General features: G+C 34.7%; 1 protein-coding gene across 3 annotated transcripts in view; it reads left to right on the top strand.

The window, feature by feature from the left end:
• Positions 1 to 23123, top strand: part of MCPH1 (microcephalin 1) — a 126292-nt gene that overhangs the window by 10708 nt on the left and 92461 nt on the right. For all 3 annotated transcript variants that reach the window (XM_085056683.1, XM_085056682.1, XM_085056684.1), the window contains 3 exons: positions 355 to 1368; positions 8412 to 8524; positions 21902 to 21939. In XM_085056683.1, coding sequence (XP_084912809.1) covers positions 355 to 1368; positions 8412 to 8524; positions 21902 to 21939 — 1165 coding nt within the window. The remainder of the gene's footprint in view (positions 1 to 354; positions 1369 to 8411; positions 8525 to 21901; positions 21940 to 23123) is intronic.

Raw genomic sequence — 23123 nt, 5'->3', positions numbered from 1 at the left:
AGATCTGAATGAGGGTGAGACCTCAAAGAATTGAAATGTCTTCCAAATTTTCAATTGAAAACTTGAATTTGAATGTTAGCCTAATGTATTTTTCAGCTTAAGTAGTCAGGTTTGAAGAAATAACAAGGGTAAAAATAAATTGGATTTTTAAATGTTTTATGGTTTCAGATGCATTAAAATAATTTGTTAACAAAGTAAGAACCTCATAAAGTTATTCTCATAAAGTTAGAGGTTTGTTCGTGTGTTTTGGCATATTAAGGTGTAAGAGAGATTATTGTGAAATCTGTTGAGCTACATGAGTTAACATCTTAATAGTTCAATACATTTATGTTGTCACTTTTATTTGTTTTGCAGAAGAACAGATGGAAGACTCCTTGAACTCAAGTTATGATTATCTTTGGGGAACCGAGAAATTAAAGAGACAGAGAGCAAAGGTAGCAGAACATGCCTGTGATACTTGGACTGATATTAGTGTATCCATGAGTGCATCAGGGAATTCTCCATCACATGGCAAAGAGCAGAAGAGCTTAACACCAAAACGACGTGCCAGAAGTTTAGCAAAGAAACAGATTATACAGCACACTTTGAATGACAGATTGTCTTTAGGGAAGAAACATTTAAAGTTTCCAAAGAAAAGTCAGAAGAATGAGCAGAGCAAGGCTACTTCAATTGCAAAGGAAAGTTCTCTTCTTGAGGGCTTTGGTCATATTACTCCTTCCAAAAAAATAGTCCAGTTAAATACTGTTCCTGCTTTGAATGACAGTCTTTCTAATTCACCTATGAATAGTGATGACTTAAATACATGTCCACTGGATAAAAGCTTTGCTGTTGACAGAAATGATTGTATTCTCAAAGACAAGAAGAGGAAGAAAATACAAACATTACCTGATTTGAAACTAGCTACCTCAGAACTGGGTGCATCAGGCTCTAGGGGGTTCTTGCAAGCAGTTACATGTAGCAGTGCATGTAGCAAGTCTTACTCCACTGAAGAGGCTTCTTACGAAGACTTCTTTTCATCATCCAATTTAAACGGAAATGAAGTACAGATACGAGTACCAAAGGAATCACAGAATCCTCCTGAAGTTTGTTGCAAAGAGTCTTTTACAAGCATGGACCTACATGATGTGAGTTTCTGTAAGCTACATAATACTCCTAGGAAAAGTAGGAAAAAGTCTATTTCAGTGAATGATTTTCCAGTAAAGAAAAAAACCAAACCAGCTAAACATCCTGAAAGCATACCATTAAATGTATCAGGTGATGAAAAAGATGACACTGGAGAAGCTCTAGATTCTGATGATGTGAATAGGCTGCTGCAGCATGCTCATGAAAAATCCTGCACCAATGTGAATTTCTGTGCTCATACTACTGGTAAGTTACTACATAGAGCTGAAAAATCAGAAGATATCATACTGCACTAGATATACTCATGCAACTAAATTACAAAATGAACTACTATTCCAAAAGGAAAAATATTTCAGAAATACACAAAAAGAAGAAAATACTATGGTACTGACTTTACTGAGTAAAATAAATGAGTGCATAGAATCCAAAAGAACACCTATTTGTTTTCCCATACCTTACAAACACAAAGTCATAAGAGATGAGGAAACTGTTCACCGTATACAATGAAAGTACTGTTGAGCCATCTTTTATCCTAATCTTCTAACTTTCTGTCACTATTCAAAATCTGTTTAAGAAACCAAGGTCTTCTGTTTTACATGTTGTGCTGCTCTTGTAAATTGTTTATGAGTAATGCCTCATCATAGGTTCCCTTATTCAAACTCTTTTTATTTCACAAGTAAAAATTGTTACTAAAATTGCACTTAAGCTCATAAAATCTCTAGTGGAAAAAATATTTGAGTTAGCAATTTCTAACTTGTGCAGTGATGAAGATGAAATAAGACCTGCAAGAGTTGCAATGTAAGCATCTTTTTCAATCATTACTTTTTTATATGTAACTGATCTTAATTTTTAATAATAATTTTAAGAGTATTTTTTATACTTAAGCATTTTCAAGTTGGTTTAGCATAAAGTATTTTAGCATAAATGTATACTAAAATATTGAATCTCAGGAACTTCCCTGAAAGATGCTCCTAACTTGCATTGGGGTAATCATTTTCAGATTTTGATATTTTGAGCTTTGTCAATTTTCTATGGGATTGAGTATTTGTAATTATAATGGTATATTTCAGTGATTTATTTTCCCTAGAAATTTCTGTAGTAGTGCTTCAATTAATTATATAAAACTATTAACTCAAAGGGCTCAACAAACTTGCTATCAGACTTATGACATTCAGTGGAAATGTTGAACCATGACTGTGCCTATATCTGTGAGTAATAAGGTGCTGAACTCTGAGCTGCTGTTTTGAGTTCACTACACCTGTATTTTAATATCTGGAGTACATAATTTCTGTCACAGTTAAAAAAACAGTAGATAAAGGTGTATATTGTATAGGTGTAAATGTACACCCATAAATTATGAATTTCTGCTCCAAGTGATAGAGGAGCCATAAAGGAGAGGTGCTATGTTGGATCTTATTCTCACCAGCAAGGAGGTGGTGGAGGAATGTGAAGCTCAAGGACAGCCTTGGCTGCAGTGACCATGCTGGAGTTCAAGGTCCTTGGGGCAGCGAGGAGGGCATACAGCAAGCTTACTAACCTGGACTTCACAAGAGCAGGCTTTGGCCTCACCAGGGATTTGCTTGGTAGAGTACCATGGGAAGAGGTACCCAAAGGAGCAGGATGATATTTAAGGATTTTCTCCTCCAGACTGAAGAACAATGCATCTCTACAAAGAGGAAATCATGTAAGAATGCCAGGAGGCCTGCACGGATGAACATGGAGCTCCTGGACAATCTTGAACACAAACAGGTAGCTTTCAGAGAGCAGAAACGGGGAAAAGTAGCCTGGGAGGAACACAGAGAAATTGAACATCCGTGGATCTGATTAGGAAGGCTAAAGCACCATCAGAAGTAAATCTAGCCAAGGATGTCAAGGGTAAGCAAAAAACCTTCTTTAGGTGCATCAGCAACAAAAGAAAGAGTAGGGAAAATAGGATACTCTCAGGAATGATAAAGGAGAACTTGTTAGCCAGGATGTGGAGAAGGCTGACATACTCAACACATTTTTTTGCCCCAGGCTTCACCAGCAAGTGCTTCAGCCACACCACCAATGTTGCAGCAGGTGAAAGCAGGGACTGGGGGAATGAAGAATTGCCTGCTGTAGGAGATATCTGGGTTTGAGAACTCCAGCTCTGGAGCCCCCGGCACAAGAAAAAAGTTGACCAGTTGGAACAAGCCCAGAGCAGACCACAAAGATGATCACAGGGCTGGAGCACTTCTCCTATGAAGATGGGTTGAGAAAGTTGGGGATGTTCAGCCTGGAGAAGAGAAGGCTCTGAGGAGACCTAAGAGCAGCCTGCCAGTACCTAAAGGAGGCTCACAAGAAAGCTAGACAGGGGCTTTTCATGGGGGCATGTTGTAATGGGACAAGGCGGAACAGTCTTAAAATGAAAAAGAGTAGGTTTAAGTTACATATTAGAAAGAGATTCTTTACTCTGAGTGTACTGAGGCACTGGAACAGGTATCCTAGAGAAGCTGTGGACCCCTCATCCCTGGAAGTGTTCAAGGTGAGGTTGGATGGAGTTTTGAGTAACCTGATCTAGTGGCAGGTGTCTCTGTCTATTACAATGGAGTTGGAACAAGATTATCTTTAAGGTTCCTTCCAAACCAAAGCATTCTGTGATTCTATGAAATATATGAACTCACAGTATGTGCGTTTTTGCTATTTGTCAATGTACTAGAAGATGATCCTCAAATAGTTCCTAATGTCAAAGAACAGTCTGGTTTTTATTAAACAGTCATGGAAACAAATAGGGAAGGAGAAAAATCACAGGGCTTTCTAATCTGGAAGGAAGGGACCCACAATGATCACCAAAGTCTAGCTCCTGACCCTGCACAGGGCAGCCCCAAGAGTCACACCATGTGCCTGAGAGCATTATCCAAATGCTTCTTGAACTCTATCAGACTTATTTACTATATTTAAACATAGGTATTCCAGTTAATTTTACATTGAATTATGACTTTTAAATTCTAGCGACTAAATTATGATCACTGTTCTAGCATGTCACACTTTTATGTTCATGCTGGACAACTTGTTTAAAATAATTGATTTTACAGGACAGAAAAAAAGGAACAGGATTCAACAAACAAAAGTTATCCAATGTTTATACTTTTTCTCTTTTGTGTTAGGAATGTCTGTAAGTCTCAATTTGTGTTTGTAGTGATTTTAATAGTATTTATGTCTTATCATTACTGGCCATTTTCCCAAGTATGGTATATTCAGCTTTGTGCATCTTTTATGCAGTCAAGTAGGACCTCAGGTCTGACAGCTTGAATAAGCTCATGTAAAAATGGAAGGAATCAATAATGTAAGACAAGTTTTGTTTTCCCTAAAAATGCAAGTTTTGTGGAAGAAAATGAAAATCTTGTATTGCACTTACTCCTGTGACTCTCTATGATGGAATAATTGATTTTTATTAATTATGGGTTAACAATTTTCTTTTTTTAATTAAATATAATTTGTTTCTTGCCCTTGTTAGTAAATAAATAAACATTTGGGGTTTTTTTTCTGTATATTGTACATTATTTGAAAGCTGGTAAATCCAGTGTATTTTTAAAATCTGATGAATTCTCTTCATTGATCAAATATGTATGGTTAGGAGTAATCAAATAGCCATATGAAATATTATATCTGTAAATGTTTTAAATATCAAACATTTTTCTAACCCATTTCTTTTGTGGTTATTTTATGTCAGTGGCACTTTCACCCAGTGTCTTTAATGACAAGAAGACTTGATAAGATTTATTTCCACAAACTTCGTGGAACATTTCATTTTAAAGTAGAAGTGTAATATGCAGGCTAATCTGAAACCAAATTTTCAAGTCCTATCACTTATTTGGTAGCAAGCTTCAGGTTCCTTTGTAGGGCACATTCAAGGCTGCCCAGTTTTTCTGCTGAAATAAATACTGCTGCTTACTTTCATCTTACTCCAGGTCATGTGACTCTTCATCTCAAAGCTACAACAATAAATAATAATGGACAAGGAATGCAAGGGTATACTCTCTTAAGCTTTTATCAGACTAAAATAATTTAGAAATTTGAACGCAGACTTAGCATTGCTTCCAGTCTTAAAAATAAACTTAAGGCTTATCTGAGTGAATTTAATATGTTTATGGTAATGTGGGAGGCAGATATTATCTTAACTGGCAAAAAGACTTAAACTAACACCCATTGTACTTTAATTAATGTAGTCAGTGTTAAGATGGGGAATCTGGAATGTCATTCTGTTATCAGGGGCAAGAAATCATTGCATTGAATTTAGATTAATGAGTTTTACCTGAGTTTCTAGGTGCTATGGGGCTTAATGCTGCTAAAATACTGTTTATGTCTTTAAAAGCACACATGTGAAAACTTCTTAGATTTTCTGTGCCTTTTGGTTTTTTCAGCTTTGGAAGAAGATAAGCTCACTAAAAGTATTGTATAACGTTCTCTATTGATATTTTATTATGAACTTTTAAAAAACAAATGAGGCATGAAGAAGAAAACTTTCTTCCTTGATTCCTTGTTTTGTTTATCTTCACAAAAAGTTGAACTTCAACTAATTACTAAAACAAAAAGCAACAAGTATTTTTGAATAGAGGAACAGGTTGAGTATTATTTTGACACAGTCAAATTTGCAAAGCCTGATAACGCTTGTCCAAGAGCACATAACAAACTACATAAAATTTTTATAAACCATTAACAGGTTCTCTCTGAGGACCTGGGGGGCACCTAAGTTTTCAGAAGACTTGAAGAAATTATGGTCTGTGTAATAAAAACTTGGGGTTTGCCCATACTTCAATAATATCTACAGTAATAATAACACCACAAGGTATGAAATATTCTGTGCATGTGTATCTGAAGGATTACTAATGATGACAAACTCGGACTTAATTTTTTCATTGTTGAGTTAAATCCCTCTACAGAGAAGTACAAAATAGTAGAGAGCTTAATTTAAGTGACACTTCATAACTATTTTTAAGGTAGAGAACTATATTATAGAAAGAAAAAATTTTAGATAGATATGATTTATTTGATCAAGCAGAACTAGCTCTTTGTGCCAAATGATTGCTTTTTAATTCAATAGAAATACAGAATTTTGAAGACAATGTTGTGGTTCAAAACTTCTCATTGATGTTAAAATTATCATGAATGAGTAGAAGCTTAAATTGCAAAGTAAAATCACTCCAATTTTTGATAATACTTCAGAGGGCTCAGTTGTTGGATTCGATGCCAGTCATTGAGCAGTGTTTTAGAAAGCATTTAGGGGATCTAATGGACCACAGTGGTAGGAGTTACCTGCATATTTGAACTTAGTTTAGGGATAACTAACACTGGATGCAATTGCTTCAAAAAGTTGTAAACTTTAAAGTCCTCTATCAAAAGGTGCTAAAGATGAAAACATTATTTGTGCCTGAGCAACTGCTTTAAGAAGAAATAATCAGAAAAAACCAAAATAGTGAAGCTTGAGACCTATAGGAAGGAAAAGCTGTAAAGTGATTGAGAAGTCCTGATAGACAGGGACAGAATATCGAAGAATAGCCCTTATTAATGTAGTACCTAAGATCCCTGAGCTGATTGTCAGAGATGAGGGACATTATTCTCTCTTCCTGCTTTCCTGTAAATACGAAGAACCCACAGGGGTGAACCCTAACTGGAAAGAAGTCCAAGAACACAGAGCTTAAGACTTTAGGCCCAAGTGGGACAAATGCTGCAGAGTATGAGCATTCAGGCCAAAAGTAGGAAAAGGAATATTACACCATTTTTCATTGTCGGACCACAACCCAAGCTACCCCTCAGAAAAAAGATAATTAAAAGAAGGGAAAAGTCATGGATTTTCCTTTTACAGTGACTGAAATAACTTCATGGAAATTAACACAGACTACTTCAAAGTAGTTAAGCAGGGGAGGAGTACATGATCTCCTTTCATCCTATGAAGTCCTGTGATTGTTATATTTTTTAAGATTCAAAATGCATCTTTAAAAGTTCTGGTTTTCACATAAAAGTGGTAATATTTTTCTTTATTGTGTGGCAAGATATTTTCTCCTCTTCTGCTTGCCATCAGAATTCCCGAGTGATTAATAATGATGGGCCTCAGAGCAATACCAAATAAAATTAACATAGTTATTAGTTATCTCTTTGTTACATGACACTATGTACTTAAATATTGAATTTAAATCAACAATTGTACCTGAAACCCAAGTTTACATCTATTATACAAAAATTACTGCAATAAATTTTGACTAGTTTAGAGATTATAATTTTAAAATGAGTAGTCAGTAATGGATTGTAATTTGATGTAGTTTTGTCACCTCAAGGATTGAGAATTCAAGTAGCTGACAGAGGAAAAACAAATGATTCTTTGCTATTTATGCATACTAAATAGGGATAGTAACCTTCAGTATTTTCCAAAAGTAATCAAAGAAACTTAGTTAGCAGGAGCTAAATTTAGGCCACTTTAATCACTAACTAAACTTTCTTTAACTGATCTCATCCATTTCTTTGAAATGAAAAATTAACAAATGCTCTAAAGTAGACTTTATTAAATGACATTTGGGAAAAATTCTCTCCTTAAATTTTGAGTAATTAAAGCTTAATCGTTTATAAGATGATCAAAATTTTTCATCTTAGGCAGGCAAGCTAATTTCTCAAATGATTCAGAAGTTTATTATTTAGTTCTTATAAAAGTCATCCTGACAGTGTTGAAGAATTAAATATGTGTTAATTCATAAAATACATAATGAAAAATACTGCGTTTTGACAGAGTGCATTTTTGTGGATGGTGCCTTTTCATAAATAATATGTCTGATATTATTTGAACTTATTGAGACTGTATGTGTGCAGAATCATCTTGCTAGGTTTGCTTGCAAAGTGTTTGAAAACAAGTTTCAGATCTTCAGGTCATTTTATATAAACAAAGTGTACCAAAAGCATTGATGTTTCAATAGGAAGGAGAAACTAGCCACTGATGCTCATACTCAAATATCTCTATGCAGAGAAATTGCACATTTTGTAATGAATAGAAAGCAATCTAGCAGATTCTCTACTTGTAGTTAATATATGGTTTTCAAAATACAGGAAGTTGTGAGTTTTACAACTGGTTTATTTGCAAGAACAGATACTAAATGATGAAGTCAGATCTTGAGTGTCATTCCTTTTCCCTAACTGAAATACAGTGAAAAAATCACTGGTACAAATTATTAAGAAGTATCTTAAGTGTACATAGCACTGTGCTATGATAAAATAATAGGTGGCAGTTCCATTTCATAAGATTGCATTTTTCATTTTAAGTTTCTAAATTTGGTTTCTAGGTGATGAAAATGAAGTTTCAGGGTGTCATGTTGCTGGTGGCTCTTGTGAAGTTTTTAACGAACAAAAGAATAAGCACACCGGGGGCTTCAGAAAAGCTAGAAGACTCCAAAAGGTCAGTTTAATTGGACATTTGCTCTGTTAAGCTCTTTCCTTTTAGTGGGGGATCACTGGGTGCCTTTGTATGTACAAAGAATAAAGGAATTTTTATTGCAGTATCAATTTTCAAACTTTTCTGAATTGCACTTTTCTTGAAATATTATAGTAATGGTCTTGGTATATAAGCATAAAACTCAGCTTTCAGGTAATTCGTGGTGGCAGAGTCCATGCCAAGCTGACATTGTAGAGGAGGTTGGTAAGCCAGCTCAAACTGAAAAAAGCTGAAAAGCCACTTAAGTTACCTGAAAAGTTGCTTGTCCCTTTTGGAGGAGTTACTAAATGTGGCAGGTTTTTTTATTTGTTTTGTAGTGAATCATCACCAGTGAATGTTTCTGCAGAATAAAGATTTATGCAAGATTCTCTTTTAGGTTCTGGTAAAATTAAATTTCTTAATTTAGTTTTGGAGCTCAGTTTGGCTGTGAAAAAGGGAGAGAGGATTAAGTCAGTGTTGAATCTTTTTTTAAGTGTTCTTCCTTTGTAAAGGTCTTTAAAATAAATATTAAACTTATCAGGAAAATAAATATTAGTAATTTAAAGCAGTAAGTAGCAAGTCATAATTGAAATGAGTGCTGAGTTCTTTTGAGAATGGAAAGTTCTAAAGCACTAAAGGATGTCTACTATAGTTAACTATATGAAATAAGGTGTTTCATTGGTAGATATTGGTGGAGTTTCAAAGAGACTGATCACAGATTTTGATACTTCTTTATATAAAAATTTTGTACAGGTTCAATTACTAAGTTGTTCAACCTTTTAAACATCCTGAAGAATGGATATTAATCTCAATGTACCAGTAAACTCTGAGTTAAAATTATTTTACTTGTCTGCATCTTACTACTTGTTACTTTTCTTAAGTATTTATTCCCTTTATTTTCCCAAATATATTATTTGTAAAATTAATAACTAGAATGTAGAATGTAAATCACTTCACTCTAGATCCATGTCCTGTAGAAGCATTTAAGATTCTAAAGTGTACTCTTTAGGCTAAAGTGTCTCTCCAGAATAATTTCATTTCCTAGCATAGAAATCTGACTAAAGCTGCTATTTGTAAATCCACAAACCACACTCAATGGCTCTTTCTAAGGTTATTTGTAGAAAGTGTGCTTGGAGATTTGTCAGGCTTGTTGGTACAGATTCCTTCTCCAGTGAAATTACACAACAAGAGCATTATACATCAGTTCTAGCTTTGACTCATTTCTCTTAAGATCCAAACATAACAATTAAATACTGAAAAAAACCCAAAAAACAATATAAAGTTCTTTTTTATAGTTCCTCTTTTTCAGATCTGGCCTTGCAGTTAGAGGTATCTTTAAATGGTTCTACGTGGTGCTTGCTTGCAAAGCATGCTCTGTGAGGTGTTTAACAGTAGCAAGCTGAGTAGGCACTGGAGAAAATTCCTATTCAGTGTTTTGAGATGGCTTCTTTTATCCATCCATTTCATCTTGGTGATAATACAATTTCACTCAAATATCAATAAAATAGCAGTATATAGTTTCATTCATGTCATAAATGCTTTTTAAAACTAATTTTAAAGGTTTTCATTGTCAGCTTGACTATGCAGATTCACATAGAGACAGTTTTGGGGAAAGACAGGGGTTTGATTGAAAAGTAAAAAAAAAAACTTCACAAAAAGGTGCTATGTGATTAACCAGGTGCTCTGTCTGGCAACCAGACTGTTGCACTGAAAAGTTTAAATTTTAAGAGAATATTGTTTTGAACAAAATCAGACTGTGTGAATTTTTGTAAATAATTATGTTGCAAAACCTCTCTAGTACCAAACAAAAATGTTCTTGAAGCTTTATAAAAACAACCAAACATTATACACTATTTTTATTTAATACTTTTTTCCAGTGGCTACTGCTTAAACATTGCAACATTTTGCTAACTTTTGGTGATGTAAAAGTTAAGCTAGAAAGTGTTAGTTTGCCTAAAGAAAACAGTGGGAGAGAAACGGCGCAAATATTTTTTAAAATATTAGTTTGTTGAATTGTAGTGTTATGAAGAATTTCCTAATGTTTATTTAAATCTTAAAAGAAATTTTATGCTAAAAATAAAACTGCAAAAGAAATGGTATTTCCTAAATATTTTCATGTACAAACATTTCCGCAAATGTGACTATGTGACTCTTCAGACAGACCATATTGCTGGGAATCTGTTGTGTGATCTGTTAAATTCATGACTTTGCTTCCCAAAATAAGAGACAGCTATTTAAATTGCAGCATTTTTTGTAGAAAAAGGGTTAGAAATCTAATGCCTACTTAAAAATATTTTAGATGCTTGCTGAACGTGATTCCCAGATAATATCTAAACTGAAACTTTATTTACAACTACATAGTGAATGTGTGTCAGTAGACCTTTGGAGTTCACTATGTGGTGGGTGGCAAATACTAAAGAAGCCATTGAAAAATATCTTTAGGAAATATAACTAGGTGTAAGTGTTAACATGATTTGCTTCTGTGGTTCTTTCAATTTTTCATTTGTAGTTTCTTTAATAGAAATCAAGCCCTAGGTTGATTTCTGTATTTTTCTGCTGTGCTATTGTGTTATGCTTTTGTTGTCTTCAAAACCTCATGCAGGTTGAGTTTCTTATATTTTGTTTTAGCTGAAGTCAAAACCAAGAATTACTTTGTTCAGATACTTGTATATCACAATTTTAGATTAAAGTACTTGTAATTTCTTTATCTACACTCTTTATATAAGTGTGCTTATTGTACTAACGTGGAAGATGTCTAATCAAATATATGTAAAAATGTACTGTCAAAAAACAAAAGAACAGTTTATAATGGCAGTTGCAGGCATGTTGGGGGAAGATAAGTAAGATTTTCAGGAACATTTAATGGCTTCAGGAAAAAGATTTTTGGATTTGAAACAACACCAGCACCCCAAACCCAGGACTTTTGGTGTGTTCAAAGGCAGCGCATACAGACAAATCTATAAAATTGACTCTTGGTTTTGAGACAGAGCTGGTAAGAATAAACACTGTTGATTAATTCTTGTGAATGTCAGCAGGTGGCTTCCCTGGTCTAGAAATCAAAGTTGATGATACTGGATTGCAGGGATAAAATAAACCCTTTATGCATTGTGATGTGTTTTTCAATTATTCCATGAAATTGGATACATAGTTCTTTGTTGCTTTGCGTAGGGAGGACAAAGTGAAATAACTAAAATTAATCTTAAAGCCAAAAATGTATTCAAACAAGTTATTTGCAGTAGTGGTGAACTGTTGGTATGAGGTTGAGATCTGATTTTATTGCTTATTGTCACAAAAAGTTTACATTTATCACAGTGCCTGTTGCATGTCACAAATGTAAATACTTTGTACTTAAAAAAAATCAGAGACTTATCCTTATTAACCAGCTAACTGCCATTTTTATCCAAATAAAAATCTGTTTTATGATTTTAGAGGGCTGGGAAGGGCAATGGGATGTCTTTTAAAGCATCTAAGAGACTCACATCACTAGAAATGCAATTGGAATAAAATTTAAAGTTTAGAAAACCATATTTTAAGGGTTTGTTTAAGTGAAAAGAAGAAACTCTTTAACCATGTGAAAAAAACAGTTAAGCATCATGAGGGATAATTAAAAAGATATTTTCACAAAGAAGACAGTATGGACTTAACTGAAATTCCTTCAGTTTTGTTTTTAAACAGATTCATCTTGGCTTGTATTTCTGTAGCTCTTGGATTTGGGTGAAGGTGCATTTATCAACATTGAATTTAAGAGATTTTTTGAGAGAAGATTTATACAAGCAATCCAAGCTCATGCTGTGGAACAAATAGTGTGAAGCAGGCCATTGTTAGATCCTGTTATCACAATCCTTTTTAAAATCACTTGATTCATGGCAAAACAAATTTTAATATCCTGGAAATCTGTAACTATAAAACATGAAGCATCTTGCAAGACATTCAGGAAAGTAACTTTATGGCTATATTTTATATGTGCATTCATAGGCTTGTCTTAAACAGATTGTGTTGGTTTAGGGGACAACATCGTTTTATGTTTTCCTTCCAGATTTGACTTGTAGCTGCTTTGAATAGGTACATATTTTAAATATACTTGAAATGTTACTGACTTTGAAACACAAATGAATAGGACAGTGAATTAGACAAGGTGAAAGCATGCAAGTTCATTTACAGTTAACAATGAAGAAACTGGAACTACCTACCTTTTTGGTCTGGGGAAAATGCTTCAAGTAATGGGGGTGGTTAGAGGATAGCACTGTGAAGGATGCCTATGAATCCCGTGGTTTGAGACAGTTTTAAAAATACTTCTGTATGATTAATCCCATGACTGTTTTCACTCAACCTTTGCGAGGCAGTTCTGGTTCTGGACTTTATCCAGCTAGTGAATTTGTCCCCCACACTTCTCCCACATCAAGTTCAGGGCTTCCAGGACAGAAGCCATACTTTTGGCAACTGCTGCTGTACCTTACAGTGCATGCTTTAGGCCATAGCCTAATGTCAACAGCTTTGTTATCACCCCTTAGGGATGCTACCATTCCTGACAGGATTATCTCCTGTAGATGAATCTAGTGGGCTGATTCATGACCTTGGGTCCCTAGAAATCATTATCTTTATAGGAGGTTTCATATCAGCTGTTCAGGACTACCTACTGAAATGCTGTGGTCTATTTCTTAATTTTAAAAAAGTCTTTTAAAATCCCTACCTTTCTATGGCAAAAGGCACAAGCTCCTCTCAGCTCAAGCTGTTTCCTGTTGTTCCAGGGACACTTGCAGCTGGTGTTCACACTCTTGTATGTGTTGCTGTTTGGAACACTGGAAATGTGCTGTGACAGTGAAACAGGACGTGGTTGACTGTAGCTTGTCATCTTAGCAGGCAAGATAGTAACGATCCAGGAATCAAATTTGCCCATGTTTTTATATAAAATTGTCACGAAATTTCTGTTCACTCAACAAATTCACACATTGGTTATTTTTTAGAACCATCTTCTAAAAGAAAACATAGAGACTGAAGTAAAAGAAGAGTTTTGATTTTTTTTTGTCTTCATAGAATTAAGGAAAAAAAAGCCCAATTCACTATTTCTTTTTTCCCCCAGAAGATTGGTATTTTGTGACTTTTGATTAAGAGACTATTTATGAGGCTTTACATAAAGTCAGAGCATGTTTTTTATTACTACTTTTAGGCAAGTAGGAAATTGCTTAAGATCTATCCATGGTGAATGGTAGATAAGGATAAGCACCAAGAATAACATCCTCAATCTCAAGTTATTTGAAGTACATCTATGTCATCTCCATCCTTTTAAATAAAAGTCAATGGCATTCTTGTATTTAATGGTGGAAGGAAGGTGCAAGAAGCAAATGCAGCTTTTTCTGGCTCAGAGTATGAGGGGTGAAGAGTACTTAAACATTGTGCAAGTCAGATCATAGAGTCCATGTGGGAAGCATACCTCCTTGTTGAAGATACGTACGTATGCTGTTCTTTTCCAGTTTTGAGGTGCGCTGTGTTCATAACCATCATGCCAAAAAACCCAAAAAATCCACTGGACTGCAGCTGGTTTGGCAGAGAGTAACTGTAAAACTGAAATTGTTTTCCCTCTTGAGATCAGAAACTATCAGGAGGTAAAGCTACTGCTGCTTAGAATCTCTTTTTTTTTCTTTTTTTAATTTAGCTCTTGGAAAAATGAACACCCTACATAAACCTGCTGGTATCTGGCATGACTCTGTAGGCTGGAAATCCTTTTGTTTATGGGCCTGCTTTCTAAATTATAGTCTTGCAGCTCTTGAAAATTGTTGAAAATCAATCTGAACAAAAGACTTCCTAAACTCCATTTCATCAGCATTTGATGTGTCTTCATTAAGGTTTTTTTTTTTATAATTTGACAAATATCACCATGCTTTTCTACACTGAAATTAAATGTTTGGTAGATTATTGGTGTGATCTTTGTAGAATTGAATTATGAGCTTACAAACAAATCTGTGGAACAGAAATATAAATTTGCAATCAGTCAAACAGGAAAAAATCTTGCAACACATTACATAGGCACTAGAAAAATCTTTTGTTTTTCAAAGATTTGTCTTCAAGTGGGATTAATTCATAATCCTTCAAGATCCTAAAAAAAATTGGGTGGGTTTTTAAAAATTTATTCTTCTATCCTTCCTAATATTGCTGTCGCACTTTAAAGCGTGAAGTCAATATTGTTCAGTTGTTTACCATATGGTCTAGAGGGCTGTAAAGCTTTAAGTCACGTCATTGTAAAGCTTTAAGTCAGATTATTATTATCATCAACAAGTGGGTACAATCTTGTCAGCAAAGTATTTACTGAACTTTACAATCTTGTATCTTAACCCAAAATTAACATAAATCCTGGCTTGCGTCTTCTGGGCTGCAAACATGTTCAGGATTATCTTCACCTCAAATTCCACTCATGGTTGCATAGTTGGCAATCTCCAGAAGACCTCAACTATCCAAATTAACCTCACACTGTTAATAATTGTGCAAACCCACCATATAATAGTTGGGGTGATGCCAAATGGTTCTTTCCCTCTTAAAATAGTTCCATACATACAGCCTGCACAATGGAAATGTGTCTCTGTGCCTCAGTTCTTCCGCCCAATGACCCATTGTGAGCAGAGTTAATTAGCCACTGATGTCTCCAGTGAAGTACCTGAGGCAAACATTGGTTTCTAATGAACCTTCCATGGTGGGTGGCAACCATCATGACCAAAAATTGAATGTATGGCTGATGAGGTCTTAGATATCAAACAACTAATTTTCCTGAAGCTACACTACTCTTGCCTGCTACGCTTGTGGCTTCTTTTTTTTTTCTCTTACAGTAAGGCCATAGGGTAACTCACCTGAAGCTTTATAAAGTGCTTTTAATTGTCATAAGCCAGCTGTCTGAAAGCATTTTTCACTTCATTGGATCATTATGAACACATAAACAATTTCTTGTTTGACAGATGAAACAGATTCATTATATATCGTACTTAATTTTTTGTTGGAATTATTGATAGAAGGGTACAAACTAGGCTGGGGCTAGGGGAGAGAAGTTCATGTTGCCTAAAATTTCAGCGGGAAAAAAATTAACTGTGCATGACTTTCTCACTGATCATTTAGGAAGGTGAGTATACATTGGGCATTATTTGGTGCTTGTGACAGAATTAATTTGTGCCTTAGTGTTGTCTTTAAAGTGTTTCTGCTTGCCTATACAAGTATTCTCTGTAGCATAGTGTTCCCCCATGATAGCCCTGGTTCCTCTTTTTCATATCTTGTGACATTTTGGGGTTGAACAAGTACTCTTCCTTCACCTGAGCTTTCATCTTGTGTTAGAATCTAAACTAAAAGTAGCTTTCTCCTCCTTAGCATTCCACTTCTTGAAGTTCACTTCTGTCACACTGGTAATCCTGTTTTTTCTGATACTAGGAAAAGGTTCTTCACCCAGAGGGTGGTTGGGCACCAGAACAGGCTCCCCAGGGAAGTGGTCACAGCACCAAGACTGACAGAGTCTGAGAAATGTTTGAACAACATACTCAGGCACATGGTGTGATTCTGCAGGGCCAGGAGGTGGACTTCAATGATCCTTGTGGGTGCCTTCCAATTGAGGATACTCTATGGTTCTGTGATTTCCTCAGGTTTCACATAATAAGATATAGACAGGAAACTTTGCTAGCAAAATACAGTTGAAAACTGGACTGCTGCTTTTCCTGAGTTATGCTGACCAGGAAGTCAATCCCTATATTGTACATGTTGGAAAGGCTTGGGCTTCCCATGGAAATGAGGATCACTTCTGCCTGTGCTTGTAGAAATTATGATAATAGTGTCATGCTGATTGATGTAGAAGATTTTTTGTTGCAGTAAAATGATTGGGAAGAAGCATCTCCTCTCCCCTTAGTCTTTGGCTTTCCTGATAGGAAAAGTTCCTTTCCAGTTTTGCTAATGATAACAGACATTGATTAATGAAAATGTAGAAATGTAGAACCTGTCCTTCAAAGTTGCAGAATGCTGGGAAAGCTATCCCTTGCTACAAAGTTTTGCATCCCTATGGTTGGATTTTTTTAATTTTTCTTAAATGTAGTTTTTTGCTGTGATTGGTTGCATGTGGAAAACATATAAACTCTGGCACTGCTAGTCTGAAAAGTCTGAAGCTGTTCCATCTCTCTCATCTTGCAAACCGGAGTTTTAGGGGTTCCTATGTCTTCAGTTACAGGATTTCTCATTATTTTCTTGTATTTGGCAGTGAAGGAAAAGTGATGCCCGAGCACCTGTCATATCATCTAATTTTTCTGTCTTCTAATAACCTAGTTTCCACATGGCAATATTGAATTTAGTTAGGATGGGCTCATTTTTTCGTATCTTTCTAGGACCAAAGCAGAGGTTCTATATTTGATGAGGCAATTACAGTTGAAACTGACTTTTCCAGCCAGAGGAAACTTGAAAAATGTCAGTATCAAAGGACTGAAAAGAGAAAGGCCAACCAAAAAGTAAATTACAGTTTTGAATAATAGCTCTTTAGAAATAAGGAATAGTAATCATTCATTGCAATTACCAATTATTTTCAGCTGTGAGCCGCGATTACTTGAATAAATTAGTGTAGTACTATTTATAAATTGTTTCTCAAAACAGCCTTAAAGTTTTATGTCTTCATTACAACCTTCTTAGATACAAGCAGAGTGAAATTAACCTGATTTTTTTAATATTCCTGTTCTACACACAGCTCTGTCTTTTGGCTCATATACTAATAAGACTGAAGATTGTTACTTCTGAAATATGGTTGAAAAGATCAAATTTGAGTATAAGGGTACTAAACCAATTTTAGAACCATCTGATGGACTATAATAGCTAGAGGAGAAAGGGATTTGAAGATTACAAAACAGATATTGTAATATGCTCTCCTTTACACTTTATTTGCTCACATATGCGCTGTTTTTTCCTGCCCGCTTCCTGCCCTCGAAATGTTCTTTATCATTGTATATTGGCCAATCCACATAGTGTATCTTGTTGAGTTCTGAAGCTGAAAATCTTTTTTCACTCCAATAAAGCATATATCTGAGTGTGAGACTACTCTGAGGCTTACTTCTTTCAGAACTTCAGTCAGCTTTAAGGCACAAGAGGAGCACTTGCACTAAGTAATATGCAATTTAAAAGTGCTATTTATTGGTTGAAATAATTTCTTGAGAAATATTTGAGGCCTGGGTTCTTAACCCAAAGACAAAATGAGATCCTATATACACGGGCTGGAATTTAACCAGTGACAAATCTGAACCTATTCGTATCAAATTAATTCTTTCCATGAATACACTTTATTATTGAGAACTAGTCTGGAAAGACATTATATGGTCTCATTTTCATTCTTCACTTCTGAAAAAGAGCCTCATGACATGCTTAAGGAAGCAAAATTTCAGTTCACCTTCTTGAAAAGCAGGTTGTACAAAACAGGACTTTTCTTCTTCTTCTTCTCCTTCAGCTCCAAGAAACACCAGCTCACATTTAGAAGAGAGAAAGAACACATTTTGAAATTGGATACCTCTTTTGTGGTGTCAGTTAACATACAGGAAGTATCACTTTTAAGTTCTGGGGAAATTTACAAATACTGTTTCCTTCTAGCTACTGAAATGAATGTTTTATATTTCAGATGACTTAGAAAATCTTGTTGTTGGCAGGCACTAAAGAAATATTTAATGCAACTGTGCTTCTAAGAAATATATAAAGGAAAGCTGAAGCTGTCGTTTATAACAAATCTGTATTCCAGACCTCAAAAATAATTCGGAAAGAAGTGTGTATTCTGATTCAGAGTACAGATATACAGCTCTTCAGGATTCAGAGATTAATGATAAATAAAAGGACCAGTTAACTTAATACCACCTTTTCCAGTGTTTTATTAATAATAATCCTACTACAAACATGCATTAGAACTCATAATGATGCTCACCAGATGTCTTTTTGCTGGTCAGAAAAGTAAATGCTAGCTCAATTTTTTTCTTTTAATGAAAGCAACATGTAAAATAAAACAGACACAAAAAGCACAGAAGAAAAATTGCATAGCGGGGGGTGGGGGAGAAAGCAATTAACTCAAAAAAATGTAGAACTGAAAATTAGAACATTGTTTGGCTAACTGTTCCACTTGGTAACTGTAATTAAAGAGAACTGCTTGTCTAATTGAAGCAATAAAACAAAACATTGTCTGCTTAGCAAATGACCTTTAGCTTGCAAAAATATGCGGTTCTGAATGCAAATGAAATAATAGCTTGGAAGAAATTAAATTTATTTCCAATTTCCACATTTTGTGTGCGCCCTTCTGCATTCTTGAGCCATAGAATCACTTCTAATTCCACTGACAAGACATTTGTTCAGAATACTCACTGTACCATCTTGTACACGATGTGTTGTAACATAAAAGCTACAGTTCAAAAGCGGACCTTTGCAGGGTAAGGTCAGGACAGGCTGTAGATTTCCTGATTTGTGTAGATCCAGTATTTATACTTACCTATAGACAAGGTATAAAACTGTTAACAAGCATTTCTGTTCTGAAGCTGAATAAGCAGCTGCACACAGCTCAAGCTGCTGTGGCCTTGGTTTATGGTATTGCTTCTTGTTAACCCAAGTTTGGCAAAAATAGCTGTATGATTAGTACAATTTCAAAACATTTCTAAAAAATTGCGAGGAAGGATATTTTTCTGCCCATTCTAAATTGATGCATCAGGATCTAGCTTTAGAGCTAGTACTGTACAAAGACCCTTAAGAACCTAATGCAATTCCTTTGTGTGGATTTAACTCCAGACTTTTAGACAAGGAGTTTGATTGTGATGGCAATGAGGCTTGGGTTCAGGTGCCAAATGAGAATGCCATGACCGTGCTGAAACATATGCATTCAATGTAGATAAGATTTCCACCCAGAAAGACTGGACAGAGAAAAGCAAAACCTTGCTTTTAAGCCTTGATTTTTTACCTTCCCAGGCTGTTGCATTCCAGAATCCTTTAATGCTCATGAGTTTATGCAGATCTAACAATATGTAAGACAGTATGAGGCATATACTCACAATTGTATAATGTGTCCCCATGTCTGATTTTAGTCATCTGACCTAAGCTGTGCAATAATGTGCAGTCCTTTTGCCACAAGAACACTCACTCAATATGTTACTAGATGGATTTTTGAGTATTTATTCTCAAATTTTGAGTTTATGTAACTTAATATACTCATGTGATGACACATATATTTGATATATATTGTTGCATTGTCATTTTTGCACAAAATCTATGCATGTAAAACTCCAATGTAGAATTGAGTTGGAACTTCCAAGAGCACTTAAATGTGACTGCTTGTTTGGAATTAGAAATAATGCAGTAGAAATTCTTTTGGCTAAGAATAGAACAAAATTTTATCAAGATAAGTGCATATTATCTTCTTTTCAACTGTCAGGCGAGAAGTAGAGTAAGACATGATCAGTAAGTATTGCTGGCAACAAGTTAGACTTCAGAAACTTATATTTTCAAAAATACTGCATAGAATTTCTTTCAAATATTTCAATGCAAAAGTTTGGTCCTTTTTTCTTTTGAAGTTTTATTCCATTTTATTATTGATTTGGTTTATATTTTCACATTGTATACATTTTCAATATGAAGTATTGTAGAACTTACATAGTATGGTCTGAGTGCATTTTTATCATAAATTTTTAAAAATATTGAATATGTTGCATTATGTTTCTTTTGAAGACTTAGAGAGTATCTGGATTTTGTGGTTTTTAAACTTACAAACCACAGAATGAAATTACCGTGTGTATGTTGAAATTACCATGTGTATGTTGACTACTACTTTTTTAGGTATCTTCAATACCTACCTTGTAAATGGTGTCTAAATTGTGTTCTATTTATGCAAAGAGCATTCATATGGTGCACAGTCATGGTGCGCATTATTAGTCTACATTCTGTTAGTCTAATAGTTCACACAGGTAATTCCAACTCCATTCTTAAATGTGACAGATTACTTGGTTGCTCAATAGCTAACAGTTCTGTACTGATACAAGGTCAGATGGAATTGCATCAGAGTTCTCTCTTCTGTTCCTCCATTCATTACTAGGTAAAATGAGCTGCCCTGAAATCTTTTTTTTTGCCTGTGTTCCCAATTCATTATATTTTTGTGGTCTCAGCTCAGTACATTACTCAAAGGAAACTGAATTTTAGCAGAGACTTTGGGAGCTTACCACTTGTGGTTGTGGTAATATGTTGGGGGGTCAGAAATGGGAATTAATATTTCATATGGAGCAGCAGCTATCTGGAGAAATAATTTAAATTCATACAGTGATTTTGAAAATTAGGAGGACTTTTTTGAAAACATTGTATAAAATTCAGTCAGTCTTCTTTTTTCTACAAAATTAAAATATTTGTGTATATATATTTGTGCATATTTATGTAGCTACAAGTAACTCTTAGCTAAGATGTTCAGAACCTCTTCTTACATATGCTTTTTTATTACCATATTCTGTGTAGTTACGCATTTCTCTGATACTGCGAAAATTCATGTTCTGTCCTGCCTTTGTGCATACTGGAGGCTTTCATGCTCATTGGTGATGAACTTCCTCCTCTTCTGACCTCTGTAATGCTAAGTCTTCCCAAGCTTATTTAAAGTCTGCATGGGGCAAACATTTCTGCTTCGCACATAAGCTATGAGGGGTATTGCAGGAGAAGGGAAGAGTGCTTTTAAAGGTGTCGCAGAATTGTAGGTTTGAGGAGTGCTCTACTCCTTGAATATACTGTGTGTGTTATTACTTGGACAACTTTTATTCACTAAAATATATTGAAGAGTGAAAGCATGTTTACTTAACCTTGACATAAAATACTGAAGTTGCGCCAGAAAAAAAAGAAGAACAAGATACACTCTCAAAATAAAACCAAAATTATTAAAATTATATTTTACAATAAATACAATAACTCTTGTTGCTGAAGCATCCCAGCCGGTTTCTGCCTTTCTTTTGGAAGAAACTGGAATTTTAAATTACAGGTTTTCGTTGTAGTAGGTAAGTTGCCTTTTCCTTTCCATCTGATGAAAAGGAAAACCAGTAGCCAAATACTGTCCTTATTTCTGTGCCATCTCAGGCTGCAAATCCTTAGCTTTTTGTTTTTATTAATAAAAACTTACATTCCTGTCTTCTGCTATATCGGATACTTTGACATAAAACATTATTGAAGGGTTTTCCTTCCTTCCATGTCCTCAAAGTTTAGTATTTCTAGTGTATGTGTTAATTAGTACAGACTCTTCCACAGGTGATGCTATAATTATGAAGTAGTTTGCACATATTAATACAACATTTTCTAATTTAAGGGTTTTTTCAAAGAGTTTATTTTCAGATTTTTGATGTTTTCTTGTTTCTTTCACATCTCTAGCCAACAAGAACACTAGTTATGACCAGTATGTCTTCTGAGTAAGTATTAACCATTTCGACTCTTTATTCAGCTCACGATTTAAATTTTTATGTTGATAACTTTTTTATGCCTGTAGGAAATGAAATTTATCTTCAGGCTTTGCACTTTATTTCATTCTGTATTCTAGCTAAAAACTTGTATATGTCATTGTTATTTGCACTGTATATGTATGTCTTTGTTGCTGTGGTGCTGACTGAAGTAGTTCCATAGGTGAGTTCAACGGCACTTCAGAGCAATAGAACTGAAATCTTAAGCAAGTTTTGAATTTTTCTGAAGGAAATGTAAATAATTGTATGTAGTAAAAGGTTCAGCCCAATATTTAGCCTTTTTGCCATACATTTGAATTATTTCTATTTGAAAAGTCAAAATCTGAAACATCCGTTTAAAATGTTTTATTTCATACAAATAGTTGCAGAATAAATATCAGTTTGGGGCTTTTTAGCAACTTAGTTTCAAAACATTAGAAGCAGCTGCCACTGCATATTTCGGGGGAGAGTTAATAATTTTCTGGCATGCTCTTATCATTCTCTTAAAAGTCTTACAGCGTAAAGAACATCCAACAAAAACATGGTTCCATATTTTATACTACACTTGCTTACAGTATTTGAATTCTTTTTCAAAAGTCAAGATATTTATACTACCCACAAATCTGTTTCAGGTTTGATGTAACTAAATGTTGACAGTTTCATAGATACAGATACTCAGAAACAGTACTTAGTGGCTATCCTTTCAGAAGTTTTTTGTAAAACATTGTCAATAGCTATTAACAAGTGTACTTATATATGTCAGAAACATAAAATGGAATTAATACTTTTCTTTAATTTAATGTGACTGGATGCTAGCAACACCAGGACTATAAAATTAACTTTGCAAGTCATGCAATGCAGGATCACTGTGGAGGAGGTAAAGATCATCACTACAGTGCTGATACTAGGGGGAAATGGAGGCTATGGTCTGCCTCAAAGAGGAGAACAAATCCTGGCTTAGCTGGGGAATTTTTTTTTTAAGAGGTCATTAATATACTATTTCTTTTATGTTGTTATATGTTGACTTTTCCCACTACCCAATTGCTATTTCATTAAATAAATTATCTGGGGAGAACAATTGCTTTTCTTCAAAACCTTTTCATCAAGACTGCGCTTTTGGCTGACTACAGTTGTAGGCATTCATCAACTTGTAAATG

Source organism: Lichenostomus cassidix, chromosome 3 (genome assembly GCF_008360975.1).
Source record: "Lichenostomus cassidix isolate B80296 chromosome 3, HeHo_3.0, whole genome shotgun sequence".
Taxonomy (NCBI): Eukaryota; Metazoa; Chordata; class Aves; order Passeriformes; family Meliphagidae; genus Lichenostomus; species Lichenostomus cassidix.
The sequence above is the reverse complement of the archived record's forward strand: the minus strand, read 5'-3'. Positions and strand labels throughout refer to the sequence as shown.